This window comes from Halichoerus grypus, chromosome 2 (assembly GCF_964656455.1).
Source record: "Halichoerus grypus chromosome 2, mHalGry1.hap1.1, whole genome shotgun sequence".
In the NCBI taxonomy this organism is placed as follows: Eukaryota; Metazoa; Chordata; class Mammalia; order Carnivora; family Phocidae; genus Halichoerus; species Halichoerus grypus.
Genome location: NC_135713.1, coordinates 120,865,731 through 120,879,884, shown reverse-complemented (window position 1 = coordinate 120,879,884; position 14,154 = coordinate 120,865,731). Strand labels below are relative to the sequence as shown.

At 42.1% G+C, this 14,154-nt stretch overlaps 1 protein-coding gene across 3 annotated transcripts in view; it reads left to right on the top strand.

The window, feature by feature from the left end:
* The first annotated feature begins 2,206 nt into the window (after positions 1–2,206).
* The window catches only part of KDM3B (lysine demethylase 3B), a 64,810-nt gene continuing 52,862 nt past the window's right edge, over positions 2,207–14,154 (top strand). For 2 of the 3 annotated variants that reach the window (XM_036084030.2, XM_036084022.2), the window contains exon 1: positions 2,207–2,487. In XM_036084030.2, coding sequence (XP_035939923.1) covers positions 2,293–2,487 — 195 coding nt within the window. In that variant the 5' untranslated portion in view covers positions 2,207–2,292. The remainder of the gene's footprint in view (positions 2,488–14,154) is intronic. The other variant, XM_036084034.2, reaches the window with a different exon arrangement.

Sequence of the window (14,154 nt, the reverse complement as noted above, 5' to 3'; positions counted from 1 at the left end):
GTTTCCTGCTTCAAATTTGTGGCACTCATCTTTGAATACCAATGAAGTGTGCGGGAGGACAGGATTGGTTTGATAACCTGGAGCAGGAACCTTTGAGGGGATGAAAATACACTCCAAAAAGAGTGGGGGTTGTCACCTGCCCCACAAACAAAGGAGGGGCTTTGAGGAGGGTGGGGCTTTGGCATGTGGTTAAAGAAGGCTCAGTATTAGAAGTTTTTTCTTTCTTTAAAACTGCTGCTGTTTCATTTCACCTACTGTTTGAGCAAGGGTAAAGTTTGAACATCCAAATTGACTTTCCTTTTTTTCCTTTATGTTCATTCTGTTGTTGCTATTAGATTTTTATACTGTTTATTTTCTGTGAGGCAAAGTGAGATTTCATTTTCCGTTCCTGAAGTGTGCTAGTACAGGAAAGAATGTAAACTCCATGAGGACAAGGGTTTTGTTCAGTGTTGCATCCCCAGCACATTGAAAAGTTACTGGCACATGGAAAGGGCCTGCCATATTTGTTGAATGAATTTCTCATCTTTGCCTTCCCATCCCTGAACTTAGGCACATTTCTGTCTGGTGCTGAGAAGCCAGCTTTGGAACACTAGGGCAATAATTAGAGCTCCATTCAGGAGAAAATCCCAACAGTGAATTTTGGTAGAAAACCTGCAAGGCAGCCAGCCAGGTTTTAGGAATTCACCCTTGTTCTCCTCTTAACAACTGACGGTTTGTGGGCTGTGTGCTTTAAGAGATGTCTCTTGGCCCAGGAAAGCATTCTGATTCAGGCCTCAGGTTGGCTTATGTGAGATGGAAGTTCCACGGAATAAAGAGAGAAAAAGTTCAAGGGAATGTTTCCTTGGTGCTCCACAAGGTTAGTTCTAGAATGACTTCCCAAGAGGTTTCATACTTTGTCTAAAGTCAGTAGTTGCTGCCTGCTCCCCCTTGGAGCCTTAGACGTTTGCTGCAAGAAAAGTATGTCAAGGGTAAAGAAAAGGTATGGACAGGAGTTAACTGGGTAGACACATAAGTCTTAGAGAAAGAACCAGCTACTGCTCTGTCTATAGGGCAGATCATTGAAAGAAATGGTCACTTTTAGGATAACAATCAGGGATTATTTCTAGACCCTTTGTCTATGTGGTTTGTGTCTACTTCCATATATACTCATTCTGCATCCGTAAGACCATGCAACCTGTGCTAATCTGATACTATCGATGTTAATGATTGAGGTTTCCCAGTGCCTGGTGTGCAAGACCATCTAGGCCAAACTTTCAGTATCTCCCCTTCTCTACGGTCCCTTTTCCATCAGGAGTTATCAATCTCTCACACCTATATTAAATGAATTGAGATAAGAGTGGTGGGGTTTTCTTTGCCCCCACTCCCACTACTTCCATGGTAAGATGAGGTGCTATTGAACCAGAGAAGAGAATCTCTTTATTGCTGGTCTCAATTCCAATTCCCCTCAAAGTTTAACTGAGAAACAACTGTACTTAAAACATTGGCAGACTTGGAAAGGGAAGAAGTTCCATGGGTTTAAGTCAAAATACCAGGATTTTGGAAGCACATGGGCCTTCACCCAGTGGAAAGAATGGTATTGTAACATCCACTGGATGTAGCACAGTGGTCAATTGGAAAGGAACCTATGACGTACTGGTAGTATAGAATAGGATGGCACTATGTTATGGGCCAGTGAGAAGAAAGATACTGTGTCCCATGGGCCAATGGGGAGAGTTTCCTAAAAGATAGTGACAGGAATGGTAAGGGCGTGTTTTCAGGACAGGAAATCAATAGATATTGGGGCGCTAACTGCTTAGCTCAAAACACCAACTCTAGGTACCTTGCCCCTCAAGCCCCGCCCACCCCAGTAAAAGTCTTTGGTGTCTGAGGCGGGTAAGCTAAAGCCTTCTCACATATGGGACCCCCCCCAGAAGGAAGGTTGGGACCAGGATGGTGCCATGAAGACTGAAGGACCCGCCCACTTCCCCACCCCAGCCGAAACTGCAATTCCCCTCCCTGCCGCAGGGGGCACTGCAGGCCCCGGGGAGGTTGGGGCGGAGCGCTGCAAGGGGCCCGGAGCTGCCGCCCCGCTCCAGAGCGCGGGGGGCGCTGTGCGGGGCCCGGGCTGCGGCTCCGCTCCCGGCCACGGGGGGCGCTGCGCGGCGCCGGTGGTTGGTGGTGGCTGTTGGGGGGGGTGGGGGGGAGCCGCGGCCGCGGGTGGTGCGGAGGGAGGCCTTGCGGGCGGATCGGGCGCTCAGCGGCAGAGGTGGTGGGAGGCGGCGGGCGGGAGCGCGGGTCTGGCCGGCCCTGGCGATGGCGGACGCGGCGGCCTCCCCAGTGGGCAAGCGGCTGCTGCTTCTGTTCGCGGATACCGCGGCCTCCTCCTCGGCCTCGGTCCCCGCGGCGGCGGCGGCGGCGGGCGGAGATCCGGGGCCTGCGCTGCGCACTCGGGCCTGGCGGGCCGGCACGGTGCGGGCCATGAGCGGGGCGGTGCCCCAGGACCTAGCGGTGAGTGGCGGCCGAGGCGGGCACTTGAGGCCGGGGCTGCGGGGCCTGCGGGCGGCCTCCCCGGGGGCCTTTGTGAGGGGGCGGTGGGGTGGGGGTGACCCCGTTCCGCGCCCCCAGATCTCCTTAGCGCCCCCCACCGGCTCCTCAGCACCCCGAGCTCTGGCCGGCATGGCTTCCGCGTCGGGGTGCGCGCCCCGGTTTCCCCCGGGGGGCGGCCAGGGCGCCAGGAGCAGCCGCTTCCACCCGGGAGGCCCCGCCTCCTGAGAGACCCCTTTCTCAGCGTCCCCCCCCCAACACGCCTTGGGAGCAGGCTCCTGAACCCTGGGTTCCTGGGCCCCTCAGAGTTCGGCTGGTGCTGTCGCTGCCTCCTGAAAGACGCGGACCTGTAGTTCCCAGCCTCCCTGGAAACCTGCGCCCTGCTCCCTTCCTCCCGGAGCCCCGAGTGGGGCGGGAATGTGGGCAATTGTGGGAGGCACAGAGGCTGCAGTTGGAGCTGCTCGGGGCTTTTTTATCTGGCAGTTACTTCCTCCTTGTCTGAGCCCGGCTCGGCCTGGCGGTCTCCAGAAAGGCCAGCTCTCGGGACTCTCTTCGGGCTCCTTTCTCTTTGAGCTTCTGGGTGACAGGAGCTGCAGTTGTGGCTGTTTTTGCTAAGTTTGAGATGTGTCTTAGCGGGCGAATGGGGCTGCTGCTAGGTGGTGCTTTTTTGCTCCCAGCTCGGCTACTCCCTCAACCCTGGGAGAGGTTTTGTTTTGAAACTTTGTGTTGGAGCTTGGGCGCTTTTGGAATACTTGCCTTGGTATATTTTGTGATTCAAGTTGTTCGGTAAAATAGAACTTAACTAGTATTTGGGATCATGTTGTGTTATTTTTGTTAATGTGGCGGCAAAATACTGTCTTTGAGCTTTGCAAGCCTCTTTAGTTCCTCATTCTAATAGCAGCCGTAGCTTCTCTGTTAAGATACTATGAAAATAGGGAGATTCTTTTGGAATGTAATACATCAGCAGGCAGAAGGCAAATTTTCGTGATGAACTTGCTCCTGCAGATATTTTATTTGCTATAAATTGGAATGATTTTTTGGGATTTGATATTGTAGGTTTCTGATACTCATTTTTCTATCTATTGATTGGTGGTGTAAGCTTTTCCCCCCTCCCCCTTATCAAGCTTTATGGGTTGTTTGGCTTGCGGTTGGCTTAGCCTTTGCTTCTGCTATTTGAGTTCACATTCTTTGATCTTTCTCCATGCTAAATAAGAAAAGGCTGCTTGGGCATTTATGAGGCTTCAGTGGGGCGAATTTGTAAAAAGATACCAGGAATACAAGGGGACGAGGATGATGATTAAGGAGGGGATTTGGATTTAAATTCTTCTGTGCTTTCTTCAAAAGACTGCTTTCTAGGTTGGGGTGGGGGAGAGGTGTCTCTCTCAGAGCCAATAATTTACCCCCGAAATGCAAAACATAATGAAGATCCATCATTATATGCATACTTTGACCTAAGGCCTAGCCTGCCCTAGCTTTTCAGTCGGAATTTTATATTCTAGTTGTTTCCTCCATCAGATGAATTGCTAATGAGCTCTGCACCTGAAATGGCTACCCATTCACTTTGTTGTTTGCTGGGCTCCCTAAGGGCAGAGGTTTTTGAAGCTCACTGAAATGCTGGACACCTACGAAGCTAAATACTGAATAATTTTACCACTGGGCTCATTGAATTGGTTTCTCAGACCAAGTAAAAAGTTGCAGTGATTCTTGGAAATTAAAGCCAAGCGTACATTAGAACTGTGTTGAGGTCTTGCATGGAGCTGTATACATAAAAAGCAAAGGCGGATTAGGGTTTTGAGAATAAACAAGCTTGTCCTGTATGTTTATCAAGGGACATAGATGAGAAACAACCACAACAAAACTCAGAGCCTTTAGAATTTTTCACCAGTTTGCAAAATTGCTCAAGAATTGCAGTTGCTATGTTGAGGTTCTATTAATGACAATGACTAGTCTAAGATGAGAACTGGCCGTTTGTTTTTCTTTTTCATTAAAGAGATTTCCTTTGGACCCTAGACATGTGGGCCTTACCAATTTGCACCACACACCGTAGTAAACACAACCGTCTTCCAATCAAAAGTGTTCTTCCTGTACTCAAGGGTGGAGTTTTCAAGCAGCTGGCCTGTGATTGGGCAGATTTTCATTCAGTTAGTTTAAGATGTTTTCAGGCATGCTTGGTTTTGAGTAATGCATAGCAGGGCGCCCCCTGTTAAGGATGAGTAATTGAGGGTTGGATGAATGAGTTTTTGAAGTGATTGAAAACACTTCTCAGTTTTAGGCTCCATTAATACCCTCTTTCTAAATACTTTTTAATCCTGAATGTTTCAAAATGTAGCCCTGCTCCATTTAATGAACCCTTTTGTGGAAAACAATACCAAAGCCATGTACTACCTTAAAATGAAATACGAAAAAAGAAAAGTCAGGATCCTGTTGATTGGGAGTTTTGTTGATAAGGGTTTGATAGTGGGCATCTTCATCAAAGCTATGCTAACAAATAACTACTGAGATTTTTAGATATAATAGGGAAGAAACCTCCCCACCCCCCATGGAATAGTAGCTTTATTTGTATTTCTAAATAGGCTTGTTTAAAAAAAAAGTCTTGTTGAAAGATTAGTTTAATGGATTTTTATGCATTTCTTTCTGACTCTTAAGTCTGTTCTCTTTGTGTTCTAAATCATTATTGGTTCATATGAGTTGCAGAGACCTTGGGACCTTCATATATGTAGGGACAGTAGGTAAGACACACAGACCCAAAAAAACATGGGTTTTCCTTCCCTTTTTTTGTTTGTTTTTTGTTGTTTTTTTTTTTGCTAAAAAGCAAGACTTCTGTTTTGTGAAATGTCAAATAACCAAAAGTACACAGGAAAAGCCAACAATCTTTCACAGGCCTCCACTTGCAAAAGAAGGCTTTGCTCATCTTTCTTAATACTAGTACAAAAAATGTAAAAACATTCATCTATATACAAAGGGTTGCCTTTTTCTTAATCACATGTATCACACTGCACAATATCTGCAGCCTGCTCCCCCCCCCTTTTTAAGTAAGGACTCTGTTTTTTTAAGATTTTATTTTTAAGTAATGTCTATACCCAACCTGGGGCTCAAACTTAGAACCCCGAGATCAAGAGTTGCAGGCTCTACCCACTGAGCCAGCCAGCTGCCCCTCTCTTTATTTCCATTCAACATTATACCATGGGCATCGATACCTATAGATCTTACTCATCCTTTTAGGTAACTACATTGTATTTCATAGAATGGATGTACCATCATTTGTTCAATCATTCCTCCTTATGCTGTTAAAGTTACTGAAAAAAAATTTTGGTACTACAAATAATGCTGTGGTTAATAAACCTGGGCATATATCTTGTGTAATCATGGTTTTATTTCTGTAGTTTAGACATTCAGGAGTGGGTTAGGAGCTACAGGAGTATATGCATCTTTTATTTTATTAGGTAATGCCAGGTTGTTTTCCAGTGAGGTGATAGCATTTCATACTCCCACCAGCAGTGCGTGCATGCAGTGCTTTCCCTTTTTACCTGTGCCATCATGGTGTCATTGGTCTTTGTCATTTTTGGCAATCCAATGGGTGAAAAATAATATAGCATTTTCATGACTGCTGGCTTTTTTTCTATGTTTATTGGCTCTTTGTATTTTTTTAATGAGTTTTATGCCTATCTTTTGCCCATTTGAAAAAAGGAGTTGTCTTATCGCTCTGTACAAGTTCTGTGCATTTTCAGGATATGAACCCTTTTACTTCACAAGTATGTTGCAGTTATTTTCTCTTGTCTTTTGACTTGATGAGTTGTTTTGCCATATAGAAAAACAAAAATGTTTATATCATCAGATCTCTTGGACTTTTCCTCATGGCTTCTGGGTTGCTTGGGGATAGCTCCCCTGTCTTGAGCCTATATAAATGTTGTTCAGTTTTTCTTTATTTTTACCTTGAGATCTTTGATCCACCTGGAATATTTTTGCAAACGGCATGTGAGGTGGGGGATCTAACTTGCTTCCTACTGAGTAATCAGTGGTGGCAGCACCAATTTTATTAAGTAAACTGCCCTTTTCTTGCTGTTTCTTATAATTAAATGATGCCTTTAGTAACACTGATTTGTTTTGAATGTGTATCGTAGCTATCACAGCTATCCAGAACTTGGAAGAGGAGTGAAAGCATATCTGCCTTATTTTTTTTATCCCTTGATCTTTGATCTTTATCTGGCGGAAAGGTGGACTCTAAAGTGCTCCTTTCCTTCGATTCCAGATAATGTAATAATTGTAGCAGTGTCCAGGCTAGTACCATGTTTCTTCTATCTGGGAGTCTTCCAAGAGGAATGAAAGCATATCTGTATCTGCCTTATTTTTTTTACGTCCTCCTCCCACCTTCCTCCTTGTCTCAGGTTAGGTGGACTTTAAAATACCTCCCTACTTTGTTTGTAGGTAATGTAATGATTATAATCAGGTCCAGGACAGTACCATATTTCCAGTCCACAATCTCAACCTGTGTTCACACAAACCTAGAACTTCAGTCCTAATTGAAATGGGAGTTTATGGATTTTAATGACTATCCTTAAGTGTCCTTTTCTTATAATTCCAGAAGTTCAATAAAAATCTGCATGATACATGATACGCGGTTTATTAAAGTAAATAGAATATGGTTTTGTGGATCGATGTAAGGTTTAGAGAACTTTAAATAAAAGTGAGATTGTACAAATGAATATGTAATGTTTAAGTGTGAGCCCCTCTAATCGCACTTTTCATTTTAATTCTCTTAGAGCAGGAGGTCTGTTTTTGAGACAGTGAGCCATCCTTGAGTTTTTCAGGCACTCAGGTGCTTCATATTCTTTTTTTTTTAAGTTTGTCTTGTATGTATGTGTATAATTGTTAATAGTTGCCTCTTTGTGTTTGATTTCTGTTTATTTTAGAGCTGTGTAGTATATCCACCAGTGATCACATACACTGGTCATTTTGTCCATCCAGCATCCTCTCCCTTTACTACACAGTCAGATCTTTCCTCTTAATTACCCATTTGTTTCTAAGAGTTCCTTCACTAATTCCCCACCTGCCAAGGGCTCATTCCCTCCTTCAGTGCTCACTTGCCGAGTTCTCATTTCCAACTTGTTATGGTTGATTCAGTTCCCCACTTCCTTCCCCTAAATGGTGGGTAAGTATCATGGCCTTTTCTGTTGTTAGTGATTTTCTCAACAGCTGGAGTTGATTCCTGTAGGCTTTGCTTCCACAGGCCTGGGGGACACAACACCTGTTGCTGTTTCTCAATTTTCCACTGCCTTTGACAGGTTGGTGGTTTTTAAGCCCTCTCTACCCGTCTCCCCTAACTGCCAGAGTGTCTTTTACCCTTGTTCTACAGATGGGTAAAACCTGACTGATTGTTAAGTAGTGACTCATCTAGTATGACCTCTCTCAGTTTTGCAAGAGCAAAAACTCCATTTGTGTGTGTGTGTGTTCAGGAGTAATCAGGCTCTAGGGAACTGATTCTCACTAACCAAACTCTCTGGAGACTGATTTGTAAATCGTCATATAAGGTTATTAATTTACAGTGGGAGATAATACCTATCCAGAGATCTGCACAGAGCCCCCTCCTGGTCTACTCAAGACCAAATTACAGATAAGAAGGACCCTTGGTGTGCAAAGAATCGAATGAGGGAAAGTGGGTGTTGCCAAAAGGATATTTATAGCAAGTATCCCTGATTCAGTGATCTTGCACTTTCTTAATACTTTCTGGCTTCTGCTTTGTTTCCCCTTAACCCCTTTGCTTTTAATGTTAACCATTGAAATCCTATAAAGAGAAGAGAAAGCCTGTGCATTCCAGGTTCTACCACCTCTGTAAAGCCTTTCTGAATCCCCAGCATGTTATTTTTTTTTTCTTTGCTACTTTAGTACTTTGTTATATGCCTCTTTTGGAATATTAATCACAGTTTTTCTTCTTATAGATATATAACAAGATGTATAGCTTATCTCCCCTACTAAATTGTAAGTTCCATCAAGAACAGAACATGCATTTTTCTGTTGTTATTTTAAGAGGCCTTCTCTGACTACCATATCTTAAAAAGAATATTTAGAGCCGGTATTAGATTGTTAACTTTCACATCTGATTTATTATGGAATTTCTACTCTGTGGCCTCCTGTTATAAGGTGTTTATAATTGATCTTTAATTTTTTTGTTACATATTTCTGTTGACATGGACTCAGTACTAATTTTTTGGTCTTGAGATAAATGGAATCTTACTTGGGACTCCAGTCCGAAGTCCGCTGTCCACTGGTTTTTGTGACTTACATCTGGCTTATTAGATTAGAAGCATTAGATGTTTTATTTTTGTGATTCTCAGGTAATGCATGCCTGTGATACAGAATGAAGAAATTATTTTGATGATAATTTTAAAAGTAGCCCTTGTATGTCACAACCGATTAGAAACTGCTGTTTATGTTTTGATACATATTCATCTAACCTCTTTTTTAGAATTGTTAAAAGTCGAATTCATACTGTATTTTCAATTTTGTGTTTTGCTTTTTTACTTAATGTAGCAATTTTCCTGTGTTACTGAAAACTTTTGTATATGGGCGATTTTAATTTTCTTGGTGCTTTTCTTTATTTTCCACAGGTAACATGTATTGTTCTCATAACTGAAAGGAAGACAATAAAATGCTCTCTAAGAAAAATCTTACAATTTTTATTGGCTGGATAATTTATTTAACTGTTCCTCTTTCATTGAATATTGAAATTGTTTCAGATTTTAGGCTTTATCAATTATGCCATGATGAGCATTTTTGTGAATAAAGCCTATCCTGGATTATTGCCAGGAGTGTTATTATGGAGACACAGAGTGTGCACGTATTTAAGATTCTTGATAGATAACATTTTTTTTTCTTTTTTTAATATCATACCAATTTATAATCAGACCAGTAGTGTGAATTTCTTAAGGAATGCAAGTTTATCAGGAGCCCAAAGTCTGCTAGGCCTTTTATGCTTTATTTCATTTAATCCTCAGACAATCCTTTGAGATACTTACTGTCCCTATTTATAGGCAAAGGAAGTGAGTCGCAAAGAGGCTAAAGTGACTTGCCCTGGGCTACACTGCTTAACCAACTGAGCCACCCAGGCGCCCCCTGGGCTACACTGCTAAGAAATGAGGAAGTTGGGATGCAAATCCAGATCTTTGTGATTCCACAGCCCCTAAAAGCGCTATATATGTATATGCTTGAGTTTTTATTCAGGTTATCCCTATGGTACTCAAGTACTTAACATTTAACTTATTGTGGCTGTTATAAGGGGGGGGAGGGTGAGGTGGTGAATAAGGTTAATTGTTAGAAAGCTATCTCTTGATCAGAGGAACCACAGAGAGAAAATTGTTTTTTGTTTGAAAACTGCTGTCTTCTAGATATGCATCATTCCCCATCTTGGCTATCAAGATATCCCACAGTTTTGTAAAATCATTTGAAATAGACTTTACATTTTGTTTAGAATCATTAAAAAAACAAAATTCAGCTGGTAGATTTTATAGATCTTATTGGCTTTTTTCAACAATACCTGAATCAGGCACCAAACCCTTGTGGCTGATAGAAAGGAACTCCAGAGAGCTGTGCAAAATGAAAGACATTTATAGGCGAAAGGAGGTGGGACAAGGAGATTATTCTAGCAAAGAGCTGATTGTTTCAGACAAGGCCACTTTCCTTGGGGGATAGTAGGGGTCTATCAGGCTGATTATATCACTAGTAGTGACCAGGTAGTTCCAGACTTACTGGTTTAAGATTCCATTCCTGGGAGATTTGTGATTTGATGACTTGGGCTTAGCACAAGTGACTCCATCTTGGACCTGTTGTCCTTTTTGAACAGAATGTAGGTAGGAAAATTGGAAAAGAAAATTTAGAGACCTTGGGAGTTGAGTTAGTCTTCCATTTCCCTTACTCTCAGTCATCACCATATCCTGTTACTATTATCTCTGTAGTTTCTCAAACTTTTCCCTTCATACAGCCTTTGGGGTTAGGCCTTTTTCATCTCTTTCCTGGATTATCATGGCTTTGTAATTGGTCTCCCTGCCTTCAGTTTCTTCTCTCTGTAATTAATCTTCCACCCTGTTCCCAAAGTTAATACTTTCCTTTTTAAAAAAGTATTAATTATTTAAGCATTTTTATGAATACATATTTTTTTAAAGAAGAAGGAACATTTACTGATTAAGGCTAAAATACTGTTACCTCTTTTGTCTCAATCCTTCTATTCCCTCACTGCCCCCCAAAATCTGCAACCAGCTTTTTTTTTTTTTTTAAAGATATTATTTATTTGAGAGAGGCAACAGTCAGGGGGAGGGGCAGAGGGACAAGCAGACTCCTGCTGAGCGGGGAGCCTGACGCAGGGCTCGATCCTAGGACCCCGAGGCCACTACCCACGCTGAAGTCAGACACTCAACCAACTGAGACACCCAGACGCCCCTGAAGCCAGCTTTTTTGCGTATAATACATCTTGGAGATTTTTCCTTGTTAAGTGTTTTAGATGTATCTCTTTTTTTTTTTTTTTTTTTTTGAAGATTTTATTTATTTATTTGACAGAGAGAGACAGCAAGAAAGGGAACACAAGCAGGAAGAGTGGGAGAGGGAGAAGCAGGCTTCCTGCCAAGCAGGGAGCCCCATGCGGGGCTCGATCCCAGGACCCCGGAACCATGACCTGAGCCGAAGGCAGCTGCTTAACCAACTGAGCCACCCAGGCGCCCCTAGATGTATCTCATTTTTTAAAAACTTCTCAATACTATTTCATGGTATGAGTAAAGTGTGTTTAGACATTCATCTAATTATAAAATACTTTGTAATTTCTCTTTTGATTTTCTATTTTAAACTGAGCATTGAGAAGTTTTTCCCCAGATGGCACTATCTTTATAAAACATTTTATGATGTCTTCCCCCTCCCCCTTTAAAACTATCAGTGGCTCCCCCAATGCCTGTATCAGGGAACATAAACCCACATGGGTCCAGGGTACCAGGCTTATGAAAATAGCTAGGTGAAAGACCAGAGGGTATAGTGGAGATTGGCACCTGGAGACTGCAGACACTGCCTAAAGATGTTCAATGCACATTAAAAACAAACCAACAACAACAACAAAACATTCTGCTGGCCAAACAAGACACCTTTGCCACCAGATTTCAATTCATCATGCATTAACATGTCAATCAGAGCCCTTACAGCTTACTTACTGACTGGTAGCTCTGGCTGCTGCCTGGAACACTCATTCTGCTTTTATGTTTCTCTTCCTTTGTACCTGCTGGAAAGTCTTCTCTCCTTTCCCTACCAGAATGCTTGTCTTTTAAGACCCAGCATGGGTACTACTATCTCTTCTGTGAAACTGTTCTAGTTTCTCAAGGCAGATGCCTTTTCTGGCCTAATATAGCATGTTCACATCTTTGTTACTGCCCTTATTACATAGCTCTGTAATCATTTCTATACCTCTGTTGACTCATCTGGGGTGTGAGTCCCTGCTGTCAATTGCTAGCTTTATTCACCTTAATATTCTTGACCCCAGTAAATGCTATACATTAACATAAGAGGTGTTCTGTTTTTGTTGAGAGTGAATAAATGAATAATTTTATTGTAGGAAGAATGGCCTTAGGGAGAACCAGAATCCAAACTGATGATTAAACAATAAACATGAAAGCTTATATTACTCAGATTACTACTGTCTGATGTTATCAAACTTAAGAGAAATTGATTTTATTAAAGAATTTCTTTGATTTTAATGTCACTAAAATAAATGTAAATCACTTAGATACTGTAAAAGGAATTTTGAAATAAAAGCAAGAGTATTGCCACTAACTAATGAAATATTTTACATCCAGTCCTTGGATTTTAGCTGTAGCATGTGTAGTTCTACTTGCTGCTTCTATTCTAATAATAGAAATTTTAAAAAGATTTTAAATAATCAACTCAAAACTGTTTTAGTCTTGTTCTGTTCAGATATTCAACCTGCCTTGGTCATCTCTGACTCAGTCCAACCACAATCATTGATTTTTGTTAGTTTATATCCCTTCCTCCTGTTCTGTGACCTGGCTACTACCATTTTAAGAGTTCATGTTCTAGGTACTTTAGTCTGAAATGATTCTTTATATGTTCTACCTTTTTCCATTACTCTAGCTAGGAAGTAAAGCACAGTGCTAGGGCCAGAAATAAGCCTCACTGTTCAGAGAATATGTTTACATATATCCACATTCCATAAAGACTTACTTATTTTGGAGAGAGAGCAAGTGAGCGAGTGAGTGGTGGGGAGGGGCAGAGGGAGAGGGAATCCCAAACAGACTCCACACTGACCACAGAGCCCTATCTCACCACAGGGGGCTCAATCTCAGGACCCTGAGATCAGGATCTGAGGTGAAACCAAGAGTTGGACGCTTAACCAACTGCGCCACCCAGGCGCCCCTCCATATTGCTCTTAAAACAAATTCATATTGTTAGCCTTGAGGTATATAGCTTGATCCCAGAACATACAGCACTGTTGTTGTCAAAGTAAACACTTTATTCCATATATGTCCTTTGCCCAGGTGGGTTGAGAGATAATTTCCCTTAAATTAAGTAAGATCTGGCTTTCCAATAATTGAACTTTTCCTTGATGTTTTCAGATAAGTGATAATAGGATTCCTGAATATTAACTTTTTGAATGTTGAAGTTCTTTTGTACAAAGAGTAAAAATTGTTACAGCTGTAGTACAATTATTTCTTTTAGTGTTGTTCTTGTATTTGTGTGTTGCTATAACTTATAATTTTGTGACTCATGGGTTGATTTTTAATGTGGTTGGCAGATTAGAACTGCAGCATGGCACCTGGCTGTGATTTGCCATGGAGCCTCAACCTCTGGTTTTCTGAGTGATGCCCAGTACAGGACTGTCACTCAGGGTCAGACTCAGCCAGGGCATTTAATACTTCATGCTTCTTTACATGCCATGCAAGGTCTTGTGTGTCTTTTAGCCACCTCCTCCTCCTGACATCAGTTATGTAATGGTACCACTCTGGTTCAAAATCCAAGCCATTGTTGCATTTTCCTTTGCCCTTTTATCCAGCCAGTCATCAAGCTTGGTGATAGAACTCATGGATTCTCCTAAACACAAGTCATTTTTTTTCCTAGTCTCACTGCTCCCACTCTTAAGTCATCGAAGAACACCCCCTATTACCTTCCCCAACTCCAGTCCATCTATATCCACTGGTAGGTAGGCGAATATCCTTAAAGCCAACTGCTCTGTTCATAGCTTGACCTCAGTTAGAAACCTTTTAATGGCACTTGTGTACATGCATGCACACACAAGCACAGTCACCCCTCCCATTGGCAACTGGATGAAGCCCCAATTTTTTATCCCAGTATTCAAGGTCTTCCATCTTGACTCTTAGTTTTTTTAGCCTCATCTCCCACTCCTTTCTCCACAGTCTGCTTATATAGCTCCTGGCCATCCTAGAACTTGATTGGGACTTTTTTTTTTTTTTGGCCTCAGCCCATGTAAGTCCCTCTGGACCCCTGACGTGATCTCTCCTGCCTCTTTATTTTACTTTATTTCTCTTTGTTTTATGGCATATTATTGCCTAAGTAGTGCTTTGCAATTGACCAAAGTGCTTTTGAATCCATTACTTGATTTAAATTTTACAACCTCTGTATGAGGGA